This window comes from Homarus americanus, unplaced genomic scaffold (genome assembly GCF_018991925.1).
Source record: "Homarus americanus isolate GMGI-L3 unplaced genomic scaffold, GMGI_Hamer_2.0 scaffold7626, whole genome shotgun sequence".
NCBI classification, from domain to species: domain Eukaryota; kingdom Metazoa; phylum Arthropoda; class Malacostraca; order Decapoda; family Nephropidae; genus Homarus; species Homarus americanus.
Genome location: NW_024718273.1, coordinates 15,670,542 through 15,689,611, shown reverse-complemented (window position 1 = coordinate 15,689,611; position 19,070 = coordinate 15,670,542). Strand labels below are relative to the sequence as shown.

Genomic DNA, 19,070 nt, shown 5'->3' with positions numbered 1-19,070 from the left:
TTTACTTTTTCTAACCATATTCCTTGTCAATAACGACTTACTGCAGTTCAAAACTAATGTCAACAGACACTTAATAAATCAAGGTATTTACTATTCTATACAGTACAGTATATTGATTGGTCAGAAAATCTTGACCCATGTGATCCTACACCAAGACAGACATTTACCCTACCAGTGAGTCTCTTCCTTGTATGGAACAAATTTATCACAGGAAGATGATGTTATTTCCACATATTTTCTATTCAAAATTGTTCTACTTGAGACTTACCAGAATCAACACAGGTGAGGCAAAGTACCAGCAGAAGCGAAAGTATTGTGATGGTAAACGTCCTGTCATTTCTCTTATATTTCTCGATAGACGACCAGCACCATAAACCCACACAATGGCTACCACCTCAAAGAATGCCAGGTACATTAAGGACACTGCTGCAGCATAGTAGTCTATTAGTTGGAAAAAATAGATGCCACCCTGCAAGATAAAATGACACAAAATTGAACATATGATTTCAGTATTAATGCGGTACATAATTATGGTCACATCTGGCTTAATATTATAGTACATCCTTAACACAATTTAAAATTCCATGTAGATCAACTTCAGCTTCACCAACGTACAGCCACTATAAATTTCACAATAACTAAGTCATCAAGCTTGTGTGTTTCTATGGTAACATGTGCTCGGCTACCACTTAGTTCCTCATTTCTAAGAACTTACTTGCATGATATTTGGAAGGCCAAAGAGGAGGGAGATACAGCAAACAATCAAAACAAGAACTTCATGACGCTTCAGGTGTTTCCGAATCCATTTGGGAAATGCATCTTGAAGGGATGTGATGATGACCTGCAACACAGTATAAAATAATTTGTTCTTGTTAAATGATTAGTTGAACAGCTCTCAGAAATGATGCAACCCATCAATACTTGACTGTCTAATATATACAGTACACACATACATATATAATTGTGTGTGTGTGTATTTACCACATATCTAGGTGTTGAATATTATTTACTATGGGAAAGCGTTAAATGTTAGAGTACGGTGAGTGCCCCGAACAAGTGAGGTGCCCAGGTACTAGGTGAGCAGGAGCCCAACTGTTAATGAGTGAGGGGCTGGAGAGAGGAAAACAGATAATACTTTCATTAACATTTAATTAATAACTACTGATCCCCGACCACCCAATATGTACCAAAATAGAATGCAAGGAACATGAAACTTCCAATAATAAAGAATACCTGAGCAAGATCATGAATTAATCTAAAATTTTCTTAAGTATATACTGCACTGTAAACAGAACTAGACCCTAACAACTGAATGGGGTGAGAAATAGTGCTGTGAACACATGAAAGGAGTTTTTCTTCATTTGAGCACTTTGAGTGATGATGAGATGCTCTCTACTATCATAACAAGTACATACAATATTTATTTGGCATTTCACAACTTACCAGCTGTTTGGCTGGTTGGTCTGTTCTTTTTTACTTTGTTATGACCTTTATTACCTTGTGCTAGTAAAAGAGGAAACTGTCAAACCTAGAGAAAACCTGCCAAGTTTTATAGAGCCACACTGGATAACACCCTTCTCGCATCTGTCCTGATCTGGGGATTGAACCCATGACACAATGGTAAAATGCCACATTGCCTGATTTGGGGACACAAACTGAGACTATGAGACATACAAAGCTTCTCACTAGACCTATGACTGGAACTACAAATTAGAAACATCAACAGATAAAGACACAATATTCACCAACACACTTACACAAACATACCTTTTAACGTAGAAAGAACAGTAAACACCTTTCCTAATACATGATGATATAAAGAACTACTGTAATTGAATTTTGGACATGACTTGCCACATATTGAATGAGTGAGTACTGTACAGTGAATCCTCTTTAACGACAATATGGATAAGAAAGTCTGTTATATCAAGGGTACAGATTAGATATGAAACCTCCATTTAACGAGCTACATAGAGATAAAAAGTCTGTTATATCGAGGGTCCATTAGATGTGAAACCCCCCATTCAATGGATTATGTAGAGAGATAATTCTGTTACATGGTAATCTCACTAACCCTGGTAAAATAAAAAAAAGTGGACTGACCTCAACTGTAGCAAACTGTGAGTCGAGACCCAGAATGAGAAGCATGAAGAAGAACAGGATGGCCCACACATTAGCATAAGGCATCTTGGCTAGGGCCTGTGGGTACACCATGAATACTAGCCCTGGACCTGTAAAACAAAATAAAAAATGTTTAAAGATCTTTGCATCTGAAATAACTTTAGAAACTATTTCCCTCAGTTATGAAAACAAGGTACCAGTGAGTCAGTACGTTCTTGTGTATACTGTACTTATTACTGTATTCAATCTAAAAAGTCATCATAACTTTCTCAGTCCCAGACACCTACACTGCCTGGCCTAGCAGTGTGGGTCTTGTTCCCCTCTGCCTAGTATGATGCGCATGAACCTAAATCATACTCTAAACATACCCAAATGAACACCCAAACTTTGTATGAAGATCCTTTATGGGTACAGTATACAACTTTCTTACATTGAATATGTATGAAAACCTTGGGAGTTAAAATTGTGACATTAATGAACCTTGAAAAAATTTATAAAATTATAATATTTAAAATGTCAATTATAGTGTACCAGTAAATTTTTTAAATCACTTTTATATATATTCTCTCGGTGATATAGACTAACTTTACCATTTTAACATGTTCGTTTTCACTCTCCAGAAAATTTATACAATGGTATTCCTATACATGCTGATAAAGAATATGCATACATCATCTTAAAATTAGAGTAATTTGAAAAAAATATATAATTTGAATAGTACAGTGATCCCTCGGTTAACAAGATTTCGGTTAACGAGTTACCTTCCATAAGATTCTTAACTTCGGTTAACGAGCAATCCCTCGATTAACGAGTTTTTAACGAGCGCCCCTCCACATGTTTTTGCTTGCATTTGGCGGTCCACCAGCTGTAGTATTAGTCCACCAATACAGTAATCGGTTCTAGGGCTTAAATTCCTTACTATTTTAGTAAATATCAAGAAGTTTGTACTATTCAATAATTTTAAAAGTTTTATATTAAATTTTTTAGTAATTTTAACAATTATTGAACATAATTGAAGTATAGGAAGCTAGTTTTTTGCGCGCCAAACAGCCTGTCAACACACCATACAGGGGTCAGTCTCTGTGTCTTTTCAGTGGAGGTAACATCTTGCTTGAGACTCTCTTCAACTAAATGCTTTTTTCTGTGTTTCCAAGCAAATTATTAGTCAATTTGAAATTTATTTTACATATTGACAATATGTAATGCAGTGCAGTGTTGATTTAAAGAAAATAATCTTGAATTACACCAAGAAAACTAAAATTTTATGGGTGAAATGGCACCATGGGGTGACTTCTCTTCCACCCCAATGCCTTCTCTTCTCCCTTCTCCTCCACCCCCATTCTAATTCCCATCATTATCATCATCATCCAGGAGCCTTCTACATACACACCTCAAAGTAAGTGTACTTTACTTCCTTTTTTGTTGATTTTACGCAATTTTCGGTGAGCAGGAACCAATTACCCAAAACCCCATTGAAACAATGGTTTCGGTTAACGAGCAACCTTCTGGAACGAATTGTGCTCGTTAACCGAGGGACCACTGTATTCAAAATGTCAATTACGGTGTACCCGGCCCTCCTGGTAGGCTAGATAGCTCTCAGTTTGGTGTTGGGTCACATGGGTTGAGGTTTTTACTCGACTGTTTGATCAGAAATGTTGTGGAAACCCGCTCTGTCTGCCCGGAGATCAAACAAGGGCTAGTAAAGCAGCACAGAGGTGCTAACCACTACAACTGCTGTGCAAAAAAAAAAAAAAAAAATCTTCCAAACCTTCTGCAGTACAATACAGTGGTCCCTTGGTTAACGAACACAATTCATTCCAGAAGGTCGTTCGTTAACCGAAACCATTGTTTCAATGGGATTTTGGATAATTGGTTCCAGTTCGCCGAAAATTACATACAAAGTAAAAATAAATGCAGTAAAGTACACTTACTTTGAGGTGTGTATGTAGAAGGCTCCTGGTTGATGATGATGATGATGATGAGAATTAGAAGTGGGGGTGGAGGAGAAGGGAGAAGAGAAGGAAGTGGGGGTGGAAGAGAAATCACCCCATGCTTCATGCCGTCATTTCACCCATAAAATTTTAAGTTTACTAGGTGTTATTCAAGATTATTTTCTTTAAATCAACACTGCACTGCATTATATATTGTCAATATGTAAAATAAATTTCAGAATGACCAATAATTGTACTGTAAAAATGGAAAAATAGTTTATGTTCAAGAGAGCCACAAGCAAGATGTTACCTCCACTGACCAGAGATACAAACTGACGCCTTGCTGGGCGAGTCAAGTGGCTGATTGGCGCACCAAAAACTAGTTTCCTGTACTGCAAATATGTTAAATAAGTATTAAAATGACTAAAAAAATTAATATAAAACTTGGAAAATTATTGAATAGTACAACCTTCTTGATATTTACTCAAATGGTAACGAATTTAAGCCCTAGAACCGATTACTGTATTGGCGGACTAATATTCCAGCTGGTGAGCAAGAGAAAACATGCTGACACACTCGTAAAAATTTTGTTAACCGAATTTTTGTTCGTTAACCGAATTGAAGATTCTCATGGAAGGTAATTCGTTAACTGAGGGATCACTGTACAGTTCTTAGATGTACAATACAACAGGAAGAAAAATCTTTCAAATACCCTGTAATTTGAAAGTCAAATAAATCCATAAAAAAGTACATGAAGAAGCCTATGAACTTTCACTGCTGTACACTGTATACACATTGCATTATTCTGCTGATAAATTGGGGTTAAATATGTTCTTCCTTCCTGGAAATGCAGAGGGAACATGTAAGTACAGTATGTACATGTACAGTACTGTATTTGAAAATATGATTGTTCAGTATTAAAGCAATCAAATGTTACTACAGTATCGTGGAACGTTAATATAAATAAAATCTGATATATTATCATCATCATCATCAATTACCTTCAGCAACAACATCGTCAATGTCTCTGTGTTGCTCGAAGGCAATGTTGCCGAGAGTAGAGAAGACGATCATGCCGGCCAGCAGTGAGGTGAATGAGTTAGTCAGACTGATGGCCCACGTGTCCACTACGATGTTGTTATTGAATTTGTTGTATGATGAAAATGCTATCAGTGATCCAAATGCAATGCCAATACTGTTGAAGTTCTGGGCCGCTGCATTTACCCACACCTAGAGAAGATACATAGTAGAAATTATATACGTAGTCCAAATGTTCTTTATACCATCGAGTTCAGAGAATACAAGAAAGTTAAGAATTTTTTTATTTTTATTCTTAAATTAAAGAAACGTCCTAATCTTTCTTGACTTTTTCTCTCTCTCTCTGGATGTGAGTACTGTAGATATGTACCCAGTGGCAGAACTGTGTTCCTGTGTCCCCTGCAGTAACCCATGTCTCCAAATGGCCAACCTGTATGACCTATAGCAAACTTATCCACCAATCACGTCCGTCATTACACGACCAATACCCATTCATTCATAAATACTAGTGATACTACTACTGTGATGTTGCCGTTTAGAGACACGGGTTACCATAGGGGGTGTAGGAACGCATTTCCACAACTGTACTGGTAATTGTACTTCTGGATCACATGAAGATTAGGTCCCCTTAGCTTATTTCACCTGAAGATTAGCCATCCTAATACTACCTATAATATTAAGTAAAAGCATTAGGTTAATCTTCAGATGAAATAAAATAGGGTGGCTAATATTCACATGTACAGTACTGTACATACTTCTAAAAAGTGTTTCTAAAAATACTAAATACTAATACTGTACAGTATTAGCCTTCCCAGTTTGTTTCACTGAATATTAACCACCCTATTGCTAATTTAATCTATTCTAACATAACCCACCAAACCTAATGTAATGTAATCTAACCTATACTAACCTAACCTATCTCTCCCAGGTAGCATTAGTGTTTAAATTTTAGGTTAAATATGCTAGGGGGAGCTAATTTTCATTTACAGTAAGTCCACGTTTTTTCTTGCAAATTCTTCCCTGTTTTGCTGCAGGTGGCCAGACTCAACTACAAAAAACAGACATGACTCTTCTCTACATCACCTCCATCCCCTCAATCCACCTGCTGTATATTATCACCACGTTATACCGTACAGTACCTCAGCATTTCCTAGCAGCTCCCAACGAGGATTAAAGAAGTACCGGAGGCCTATGTTGGCGCCGGGCAATGTCAACGCTCGCCACAAGAACGCACCAATCAGCAAGTATGGAAGTGTTGCCGTCACGTACACAACCTGCAAGAATCGAATAATATATTATAATTACATTTTGCCGACTAAGGATTGCTTTTCTAATTTGGTATTATGCGCTGGATATTTAAAATGGACATGTTTACAAATATTTCTGAGTTAAAAGGTGATCTAAAAGTCTCTGTGCACCTACAATTCTTAACAGTATAGTTGTTCCCTGTTATAACTACATTGTTATATACAGTAACCTGTTCTACTTACAGTAAATATTGGGACTGGTATCCACTTCTAATATTTACTGTGACCATTTCCAAAATTTACCATAAACAGAATATGGTATCAAATGTCTGGCTGTGTGTCAGGCTCACAGGGTACACAGCGGCCACACAAACAAAATATTTCATACACCCATCAGTTAGAAGCGAGTGTGAATGTTGAGAGGTCAATAACACACAGAAATTTGTCAAAACTGTTCTTATCTAACATCATATTTTTGTGCATAAAGATCAGATGAATTTACACACTTTGATAAATAACAACAATAAATAAACATTTAATACATGATAAACACCTAAGCATTGCATAGTATAGAATTACTGTACAAAGAAGAAATATAATGGAACACTGAAGAGATAAGATATACTGTATATAAAAGTAATAGAGATACAAAGAAAAGATAGATATTTGGAAGAGAGAGATACAAGAGGTAGATAATGTACACTTCATGAAAGAGACAGCATTAGCCACCATTTTGCCTGAGAATAACACACAACATACTGGGCACACAGACACACCCACAAGGTGTGTTACTACATTCTTAAGCTGACAATGTTCACAAAAAATTCAATCAAGTTATTTTCATTTCCAAATACAGTACTAAGCAAAAGTAAAGTACTGTACCGTATATGTCTTCAATCATACTTTTAAAAGCTTATTTCTAACTGCTGTACATCATGTGTTTCAATGTGAATTCATGTATAGACTTTTAAAAGGTGTAAATGGCATATTTTTGTGGGTTATAGAGCCTGTACAGTACTTGCCCAGTAACTGCAGGGATTGAGAGACTGATAATATGTAAGAAATAGACATAACGCTCACCTTTCCAGACGACTTGACAGATTTCCATAAGGAGAAGTACACAAGGATCCACGCGGCGAACAGTGCCAGCAGTAACTCGAGTCTTAACGTCCCCATCTCACCTATGCCTTTGCTCTTTTGTAGAACAACTTCACTGTATGAATAATGAAGACAAGGTGTGACATATAGCAGAGATAACATAGCAACACTAGCTATGTCTTCAAATAATATAACAATGTAGAGAAACTGTTGCAGCCTAATAACACCAAGATAACAAACATGACATCAAATTAAGACATAACAAACACAACCAATTAAAATACTAACTCAAAGAATTCCTCTGTTGGAGATTTAGTTCCATTTGGTGCCACAATATCTGCATCATACTCAAAACAATTCACAGCCCATGTAGTGTTGCAACTGCTCCAAGGTAACTCAGAAGAAAACGACTGTACAAAATAGAATATTGCCCAGGCGATGATGACGTTATAGTACGTACACAGCAAGAAGGAAATCACCACAGTTCCTACTCCAGCACCTGCAAAGATACAGTGTCGTATGTTGATTCCTGATACAGTGTTGTATTGCAGTACAGTATATGAGGCACTCCAGGCAAGAACAAGATAAGTGACAAAGTAACTTGAGATGTGATCATTATCGCATTTTAAAACTCCTAAACTTTATTAACATTTTCTGGCGTGTTTTTGTTTTGTTTTTTGTTTTGTTTTTGTTTGACACTTGTATACCTCTTGCCTGGAGCACCTCACATAGCTTACATTAAATTTTAGTATTCACTAATCTAAACTCATGTTCTGTTTTTGCATATACAGTTAACCCTCACTTTACGCGGTCCCACATTCCGCGTTTCCACGTTTACGCGGTGCCCTGCCGGAACCCAGGATGCTCACATTCCGCGGTGCGTGTACCCCTTTACGCGGAGAGCGGCTGGCGAGCCGCGCCATTTTTGGATCCAAACCTCCCGCCATCCGCCATGTTGTGTAAGCTGCGCGAGCAGGGTGCGCACAAGGTCGCCCAGTCATCAAAACATTACCAGTTCTTCACCCGCCACCCACCACAGCCGGCCCAAGTCAGTGATAGTGATAATTATGGTGAGGATATGGACTTATATGGACTTTGGGGAGTTTGACAAAGAGGCCCTGCAAGCCTCTGTGGTGGATAGTGATACAATTGATACAAGTGACACAGGTGAGGGCCAATAATCTGCCCTCTGCCTCGGAACCAACCGCCCATCCCCGTGTGCCCAGCCATTTTTTCTACTAATGTAAGTGTTAAAAAACCTAATATTATTGATATTTCTCTTAATTATTAATTGTGTGTGCATACCATCATAAAGTTAAGATAATATTTTTACTACAACATAGTTGTGTGTCGTCAAAAAGTGGAGTTTGGGGATCGGCCCGGACTCCATTTCAATTAATCCCATATGTTATGTTATTCACTTTACGCGTTTCTCACTTTACGCGGGACCCTCCGGGTTACATTAACCGCGTAAAGTGAGGGTTAACTGTAGTTTACTGGTACTGTACAGTTTATAAAAAAGATGTACTTACAGGTACTTAATAATCAAATAATACATGTGGCTGCGTTCCCCGATTCCTCCCAATCTCTTAAGATATTAAGTTTCTCCAGCACAGATTTGCCTAATACTGTACAGTAAGTCCTCGTTTAACGTTGCCCGATAACTTTGTTTGATAATAACGTAGCTATTCTTTAGATACCCATGATTCGGATAACGTCCCGCCAATTGAGTATAACATCGTCACAGACTACTGTACTTTGTACAGCGCATCACCCTCTCTCATCTTGGCGTGCTACGACGCTCTCAGCTAGGCACGCTATGCTCTCACTCGCAGAGCATCACACAGCATCGCCAGCTTTGTTAGGCTTCCACAGCATTCGTGCGTGTTTTTGCTCTTAATACTGTACTTTAACCATTCGAAATGGCTTCCAAACGCCCATCAAGTGCTAGTGTTGTGAAGAAGCAAAATAAGACCATTAGCCTTGCTTCGAAAATGGAGGTTTTAACCCATTTTGAGAAAGGTGAACGTACGGTGAACATTGCTGTTTCCCTAGGTCTAACCCCCACAACAATGCGTACTATCCAGACCAGCATGGACAAGATTAAGGCTAGTGCTGGAAGTGGTACTTCTCTGAGTGCAACAAAGACAAGTCGTGTTCGAAGTTGCGTGATTGAAAAGCTGGAAAAGATGCTGGCTATGTGGATGGAGGACCAGATTCAATGCAATGCCCCTGTGAGCCTTATGGTTATCCAGCATAAAGCAAAATCCTTGTTTGACGACTTACTGTATAGGCAGCAGAGGGTGAGGGATTGAAGGATGAGACCTTTACAGTCACCTGAGGAAGGTTTCAACGTTTTAAGCACCGTTATAACTTCCATAATATTAAGATGACTGGTGAAGCTGCTAGTTCAGATAAGGTTGCTGCCGAGATATTCCTGCCGGAGTTCAAAAGCATTATCGAGAAAGGAGGCTACTCAGTGAAGCAAGTCTTCAATGTGGATGAGACTGGTTTCTTTTGGAAGAGGATGCCTGAAAGAATCTATATCTCCAAGGAAGAAAAAAAAGAGTGCCATGTTTTAAAGCAGCAAAAGACTGCTTGGCGCGAACGTTTCTGGCGACTTCAAGCTGAAATCTATGCTAATTTCTTGTGCTGCCAACCCATGTGCCATGAAAATTTACTCTAAGGATCACCTTCCTGTTATCTACAAGGCAAATAAGAAGGCATGGATAACCAGCGCCATATTTAGCCAGTGGTTAACTGTGTACGCCGTCCCTGCACTAAAGGATTATTGAGTCAAGGAGAACCTCGACTTCAAAATTGTTCTTGTCAATGACAATGCTCCGCATCCTCCCAGTCTCGACGACTTACATGACAATGTTCGAGTTGTCTTCCTGCTCCCCAACACGACAGCACTGATGCAGCCTATGGACCATGGCGTTATCGGCGCATTCAAGGCGTATTATTTATGGTGTACCATGGACCAACTGTTCAAGGCTACTGACGGAGAAAATAAACCTACAATCCGGGAATATTGGCGGGGCTTCAACATTCTTCATGCAATCGACAACAATGGCAAGGCATGGGAATAAGTTTCAGAAAGTTGCCTGAATGGTGTGTGGCGTAAGTTATGGCCTGAGTGCGTGAACAGTTTTATGGGATTCACGGACTTCGTCCCATCGGTGAATGGGGATATTCTCAGCTTGGCTAGACAGGCAGGCTTTCACGAGTTGGAATCTGAGGAAGCAAGTCCTGGCATCCCATACAGAAGAGCTTACTAATGAAGACCTGCAACTGCTAACAGAACACAGTGCCGCTGAAGACGATGACAACGAAGAAGAACCACAACGAACGCTATCTACCAAGAGGATGGCAGAAGCGTTCGACATGATCCAGGAAGGAATGCATATCTTCATTGTTGATGACCCAAACAGAGAACGTGGCTCAAAGATTGTATGCAACATGGAGGAAACTCTTAGTTGCTATAATGAAATCTACAAGAACAAAAAGAAGAGGAGCACTAAGCAGTCAACCCTGGATTCTTTTTTTTCGTCACCGGAAGGCAGAAGCAGCATCTTCACAACAGCCTGCAAGCAAGGAGGAGCAACTAGCAGCCGAGGAGGAGCAAACAGCAGCGGAGGAACCCCAGTCAGAGCGGGAGGAGCCACCCGCCAGGTCTTAGTGACTCGCCACCCTCCTCCTCTCCCGCCCTCCTTCTCCACTCCACTACCCACCACACATTCGCTCCACCGCCTCCGCCCATCAGTGAGTACAATACAAAATGATTTAGTTTATATATATATATATATATATATATATATATATATATATATATATATATATATATATATATATATATATATATATATATATATATATATATATATATATATATATATATATATATATATATATATATATATATATATATATATATATATATATATATATACAGTGACCCCTCGCTTTAACGAACACCTCGGTTAACGTAATTTCGATTAACTAACTGCCTTCCATAAGGATCTTCAATTCGGTTAACGAAAAAAAATTCGCTTAACGAACTTCTTACGAACCGACCTCAACATGTTTTCGCTTGCACTGACCGGGCAACCAGCTTTAGTATCAGTCCACCAATACATTAATCGGTTCTAGGGCTTAAATTCCTTACTATTTTTGTAAATATCAAGAAGTTTATACTATTCAATAATTTTAAAAGTTTAATATTCAATTTTTTAGTCATTTTAACAATTATTGAACGAAATTGAAGGTAAAGTGACTAGTTTAATGCGCTGCATCCAGCCTCTTAACACAGCAAACAGGCGTCAGTCTCTCTCTGTTTTCACTGGAGGTAACATCTTGCTTGAGACTCTCTTCAACTAAATGCTTTTTTTCTGTGTTTCCAAGCAAATTATTGGTCATTTTGAAATATATTTTATATATTGACAATATATAATGCAGTGCAGCATTGATTTAAAGAAAATAATCTTGAATTAAACCAGAGAGCTAAAATTTTATGGGTGAAATGGCACCATGGGGTGACTTCTCTTCCACCCCAATGCCTTCTCTTCTTCCTTCTCCTCCACCCCCATTCTAAATCCCATCATCATCATCATCATCCAGGAGCCTTCTACATACACACCTCAAAGTAAGTGAACTTTTCTACCATTTTTGTTGAATTTAGGAAATTTTCGGTGAGCTGGAACCAATTACCCAAAAACCCATTGAAACAATGGTTTCGTTATCGAACGTCAAGTTAACGAACGACCTTCTGGAACGGATTGAGTTCGTTAACCGAGGGCCACTGTATATATATATACTATTTTCTATATGAAAAAGTCATTGAATTTCTGTATATGTAATGTATTTTATAGGGCAAAGGGAGGCTGGGGAACGTAACTCCCGTATTTTATCCAATTCTTATGGGGAAAATTGATTCCGTTAACGTCGCGGTTCTCAAGAATGAAACCACGGCGTTAAGCAAGGACTTACTGTACGCCATTTTCAAGGAACCTAACCCCCACACTGGAGGGCTTATTGTACATATAAAAAAGTCACAAAATGACACAAACACATACTGTACACTGAAGTATATGCAAAAAATATTTCATCACTATAAAATGAAAAATAACCTTTAAATAGAGGACAAATCTTCTCCATGGCAGCAATAGGCCCCCGTCTGGTGTACTGGCCCACCGTCAGCTCCATTAGCAGCAGTGGGATGCCACACACGAACAACATCAGGAAATATGGGATCAGAAATGCACCTGTTGATAAAATCATGATGAAAAAGTGATTCCCATATGCATCACTGCCTGTTACAGACAATCTGGATATAGTACACTGTACACTATACTGAGCCTTCAGTACACAGAGCAATCATGCCCTGGACTGCACTTAATTACCTTAATATCCTCAACTATAAAGTTGATATTTAATCACAGCTGGACAAAATATAGTACTGTACATAGTAAGCAATTGCAGAACATTAGCAGTATTCATGGCCTGAAACAACAAACAACCAATAATATTATCCAAACTACAGTAGATTGAAAATAAGTATTATTGCTGCTGTGTTATCCTCAGTACGGTAAAATTGGCAAATATTGTATTCAAATCAAATCAACCTCATACACTGAATATTAATATCATATCCATGATGAATTAAGTTCATGGAGAGAAGGGCAGTAATTAAAAGGGCAAATGATGAGCGAAGAAGGTTCACTGGAAGGGTAAAAGGTGGATGGAAGGGAGTTGTAGGAGAAAGGTATTATAGTACGGGTACTCACCTCCTCCACTCTTGTAGCATAAGTAAGGAAACCGCCACAGGTTACCGAGGCCGACAGATGAACCAATACACGCCAGAATGAACTGTGCCTTATTACCCCACGTCTGACGAGGCTCTGCCCCAGCCCTGCCCGGCTGCTCGTCATCCTGCCCGGCGGCCCTGCACAACACAGTACTACACTACTCCACAATATTCTCATATATCACACACCTAACTAAAACACTACATACACTACTTAAATTAACATTATTTTGAAATTTAGCAAAATGCTAGACATAAGTTAAAATTAATAAAACAAATTATTAACCAGCACCTTTTTATTTTATTTATTTTTTAAAGTATATTTTGCCTAAAGAGAATGAAAATGCAGTAGAATGCTAGCACACAGCCATGTACTTCTTTAGAGGAGTCCAAATCAACATCAACAAAGTGTGGGCATGGTGCAAACATTGTGTAAATTAATTATCGGGTATAACCAACAAACGTGGCAGGTCCTGGACAGTGGCACAATACACGGTAGTGGTGAAAAGTATTAGTTGTGACACTAATACACACTGCAGGAAGATAATTAAGTGCGGGACACCCTTCACCCTTGCCAGGTGTATCTGTTTCCCAGCCTTTATGACAGCACTAGCTGACAGAACTGCTGCAAAATAGTGGAGTTTTGAGTTATAATGATCTAATTTTAAGAACAAAAATCACCTCTCATGAGCCAAAATAACAGAGATGCCAGTTAAGCGATTTTGGAGCTAAATGTAGCAGTATTCATTTATATATAATTATCAACACATCTAAATCCACCGATTGAAAATCTAAGTGTTTAGGGCATTATTATAATTTTTTTATGATTTCCTTACAATTACCTGATAAAGTCTTGCCATTTTTTCTGTGCCATTCTAACGATTTTTAAGAACAACTAGGCTTATAGCGGTTAGCGATATTAGAAATTAAAATTGTCAACATTGTTATCCTTTGCAATTGGCGCGAAGCGCAGTTTAGTGACATTTCTGAGTGCTTTAGGGTGATTATGTCAGTGGGTTCCTCTAAACTCTAAGGTAAAGTTCTTTATTATATCTTGTTGCTTATAAGACACTACCCTCAAGCATAATGCGAAAACACAAATGTAAATTTACTGCAGATTTAAAGAGTAAATTCCCACATTTTAAAAGTGGTAGAGAAGAATAGGAAGCTGAATGATTGGTGAGTAAACCAGGAACTTCTGTTCCTGGGACAAATAAAACCACTGATGATTAACAAACGAATGTGAACTTAGACAAGCACAAGAAAGCAGTTCGGGAGGAGAGCTCATCCATAAATCTGACATTATTTTGTAAGACCAACTCAAAAAGACGGCTGCTTCTGGGCTGAGTAAGCAGGTAGAGGGGGTATCGTGTGTGTGTGTGTGTGCAGATGTCGTCTGTCCCACGGAGCGTCCTACTTTTTCAATGATCAGATATGGTATACACGTGAGTACCAGATACAGCAAAAAATGAAGATAATAGGATTGGAGACATTACGACACCCGAATCATGTCATCTCGGCAGACACCGTCACTAATACATAAAGCACATAAGCAAACTGTGGTAGACGGTGAACTAGCAATTATTTTCTTTATATAAACATGAATGTGCGTTCATTATACAAGACTAATCGTGCAGCAGTAAACAATATAACAATGCAAAAATGATATGAGTACAGCTGTTGTGGTCTGCCTGGCTTCACAGAGATTTATACAGTGAATATTGATCTTGAGTGAAGATATAAGAGTACAGTATATCTTTCTGACCAGCTAACACAAAAATAACACCAAAATTGGTTTCGAAACTACAGGCTCTTACTTTTGTTTACTTATACCAATAGGAAGTAAAAATAATGCCCAACATTTCTTCGAAATATCATCTGCATTAATTCTGCCTCGTGTTAAACTAAGCTATTCTAGTCAAGGTTTTGATGCTATTTTTTTATGTTTTAGTCCAAGTTAACCAGTTAGGTACATTCTTACAACTTCACTATAAACATCAAGTGTGCACATGCACTACGGGAATCGAGGAAGAACAGTAGTGTCGCTGGCACCAACACTTTGGCCATCACAAACATGCACCCTCTACACCTATAACATAATTACAATACACTTAAGAAAAATACATAAAATACTATGTAAACAATGAAAAAAATTCATGCCAGAAAATTAATAAATATGCAAATCATTGTACTGGTACGAATACCAAAATGCGGGCAAACTAATAACATGAACCATAAAATGTGCAACAATTTACATACACAGGTGATGAGTTACGCCTGCATTAAACGACATAACAGCCACCATCAGCTGGTACAGTATTAGATAAGCAAGAATGGGGACACAAAGATGGTGGGTGGCAGCAACCGTGATGGGCCGCCTACCTTGCCTCCTGCTGACATAGCGCCTCCCGCTCATCCTCCTGCTGCTGTCCATCCTCCTGCTTACTGGGTTGTTCCTCGTGTTGCGCCCCGCTACTGGGTATCTGACACATGGTGGCTGGCCAAGTGATTCTACACACACTCACACACCTGGGTATCCCACATTCAGTGCCCAGGTGACATTATCTCCGCCTCCACTTGTGAAATCTAATACACTTAACCACATTCACTAGTACGTATGTAATACCGGGAATACCAAGGTATTACGATCTTCCTCCTTTTTTTTAACTGATCTGGTGTAATGTAGACTTTCCTGGCGTTATCAGCGCTACACTGCTAAATTTTAGCACCTATTTGAATTACTTGAAGTAGGTTCTCCGTGCTGCTGCTCAGATTTTAAACCTCTGTAAACTCAGTTATTGCCTGTGCTCTTAGGGTTAGCTCTCCTCTGCTGATCAATTTTCAAACCTTTGTGCTATGAACTGTTCAAGTGAGTCAACAAATTTCTTCTCTAAATTTTTCAATCGCTTGCTAAACTTAACTCCGTCGTCTTCAAAGTGTGGAGGCAGCCCCACATTCCCACCGTAAGTATCTTGGCGCGCTAAGCTACCACCTAGATGCAGCCTTTATTTACTCTTGTTGCCTGCCAGGATGTTTTGCTAATGTGCCTTAGTTTATTATATTATTGCATATAATTTCTGGTGATTCTTAGCTTCTTTTTTCGTCTAGTTTTTCCTGTGTTTTTTTTCAGCTTCAGCTTCACTCAGCAGTGTACTTTAACAGCTCTCGCAGTGTGCTTCATCTGCATTTCAACATCTTCGATAAACTTCGGCTGCTTTTTATGATGTCTTTTTTATCGGGTGGTAATGATTGTGTGTGCGTGTAGCAGTGGTATCACAAGCTGTCCCATCTACGTCTCTCCTGCTGCAGCTGCTCCAACACGTTCAGTGGATGTGTATACCTCTTCTCCGTCTCTCACTTGCCATGCCTGAGTATCCCAGACTGGTGACTGGTAATAAAACATCCAGCTGCTACAGGTCCATTTCAAATCTCAATCGACTGGTTGGCAACATAAACAAGCCGATCAGTGGCGAAGAGGATAAAAGTAATAAATATTCAACTGAACAGTAAAACGAGTGTTGAGCGTGTGTACCATTACTTAAACACTATAAACTAGACATTTGTACTGGAGTAAGACAACCAGAGGAAGTGTTTTGGTCCTATCGTTGAGATATAAAGTTTTGTAAGTGAATTTTGTTAATATTGTACTAGAGAGTTCCACACACACAAGAACACAGTGGTTGCGAAGACGGTGTGCTGGGACGGCTTGAGGCTGGTCGTCTGTGTGCGTATTGACTGACATACACAAAACACTTATGTTGTAGCGCCAGATAAGAAGGTAGATGAGTTTTTGAGTAGATCACTTGGTGATGTGTCCGGGCTCTATACCGCCACAACCACAAGGACGGTGACGCGAGGTACTGACGGTCCCAGATGGGGTTGATGCCAGATGGCGTTGACTTAAAATGACTTTGACGTTCAGTGATAATACCGATTGATACCAGATACTAACTGCAAGGAATGATACTTGTGAGTGATGCCGGTTGTTGAGAATATCAGTTGATGGTTATGTGAGGCACTGGAGGGCAGCTTATACCCCCCCGAGCTCATAGTAAACAATGACTGTGGCCATTGTCATCGTCCTGTTAACATAGATGACACAACACCGCCCTGCACTCCTCGTTAACTAGCCACTGCGAGGGTGTTGATAGGTTGTTGGCGTGAGAGAGTCAGACTAACTGTCGACGTGGAAGAGTGGGTGTCGAATTCTCATTGCTGGTGTGGTTAGCATTTAAGATGTCACTGCAGGTTGAAGACGCTGTTGTCACTCTTAGCTTGAATTAAGACAACAGAGTCAAAAGCTGTACACGAAAAAGTTATGATTAGAGATTACAAACTGCCAATTAAACATGGTCATTATAAACATAATAGTATACAGTTTATTGCGTGTAAAGAGCAGTCTTATCTGTGTGCGGGAGCTTCATAAATGTAATAGTTTGGAATCCTTTACACAATCATGAGAGAGTATACAGTACCTTTATAGAAAATATAATTGGAACGCTTTATTTTTTTCTAAAGATGAAACTATCCAATATGGCCACGAAGTTCCTTTTTACCACCAAATTATATCGTTCGTATGTTTTTTTCTTTTGGTTGTACTGTACATTGTTTGTATTCCTGCACTGTGTATGAACATACCCAACCTATGTGAATTTGTATGGTGATTTTGTTTTTTTTTGTCCAGCCATCCATCTATCTATTTTTCTTGAGTCTCTACACATTAATAATCTAGTCACTCGTGTGTGTGTTGTGGAGTGTTCAGGCAACCTTGTCCCGTACTAACACAAGGTTTGGTGGAAAGCTTATATATTAATTCTTCCCATCCGCTGACCCCTTCCTTCATCTGAGGCACTTTCAGAGTAACCCTCCAGCTTATTTAACCTGAATATTGACCACCATCCCAGTTTATATCACCTAAATATTCACCACCCCAGCTTATTTCACCTAAATATTAACCACCCCAGCATATTTAACCTGAATATTAACCACCCCAGTTTATTTCTCCTGATTATTGACACCAGTTTATTTCACCTTAAGCTTAATTACCCTGATATAACTTAGCCTAACTTAATCTAACATCACCTAACTTAACCTAACCTATCCTTATCTAAGCTCACCTACCCTAACTTAACAATAACCTAACCTCACGAAACCTAACAATGTCACCTCACTTAACATACTTTAACATCATTTAACCTAACCTAACCTAGCCACCTCTCAGATAGCATTAGCTTGTTTAATCTTCTGTAAAATAAGCTGGGGACTAATTTTTAAATGAAATATATTGAGGGCTAATTTTAAGATAGAATAAGCTGGGGCTAATTTTAAAATAGAATAAGCTGGGGCTAATCTTAAGGTTGAATAAGCTGGGGGTTAATTTTGTGGATAACCAGACCCTAACGGTTCAACCTTCCTTAATACGCAATGAAAAAATTACTGTATTCTATCGACCACTTTTTATGATAGGAATCTTTTTTATTCTACCACAACCACTTCCTCCTCCACGAACTCCAACACCACTATCTTCTTTACCACTACCTCCTTTATCACCTCCTCCACTATCCCCACCTCCTCCACTATCACCACCTCCTTCACTATCACCACCTCCTCCTCCTCCACTATCACCACCTCCTCCACTATCACCACCTCCTTCACCATCATATCACCTCCCTCACTATCATCATCACCTCCTCCACTATCACCCACCTCCTTCACTATCCCCACCTCCTCCACCTCACCACCTCCTTCACCACCTTCCCACTATCACCACCTCCTCCGTTATCCCCACCTCCTCTATCATCATCACCTCCTCCACTATCACCTCCTTCA

The 19,070-nt window shown here is 39.0% G+C and overlaps 1 protein-coding gene across 1 annotated transcript in view; it reads right to left on the bottom strand.

Annotated features, from left to right (window-relative positions):
• Positions 1-19,070, bottom strand: part of LOC121859448 (sodium- and chloride-dependent GABA transporter ine-like) — a 70,930-nt gene that overhangs the window by 4,323 nt on the left and 47,537 nt on the right. Inside the window, exons 2-10 of the mRNA XM_042356258.1 lie at positions 13,222-13,379; positions 12,565-12,699; positions 7,724-7,934; positions 7,418-7,550; positions 6,230-6,364; positions 5,054-5,282; positions 2,104-2,231; positions 716-841; positions 269-469 (exon numbers count right to left, since the gene is read on the bottom strand). Coding sequence (XP_042212192.1) covers positions 269-469; positions 716-841; positions 2,104-2,231; positions 5,054-5,282; positions 6,230-6,364; positions 7,418-7,550; positions 7,724-7,934; positions 12,565-12,699; positions 13,222-13,379 — 1,456 coding nt within the window. The remainder of the gene's footprint in view (positions 1-268; positions 470-715; positions 842-2,103; positions 2,232-5,053; positions 5,283-6,229; positions 6,365-7,417; positions 7,551-7,723; positions 7,935-12,564; positions 12,700-13,221; positions 13,380-19,070) is intronic.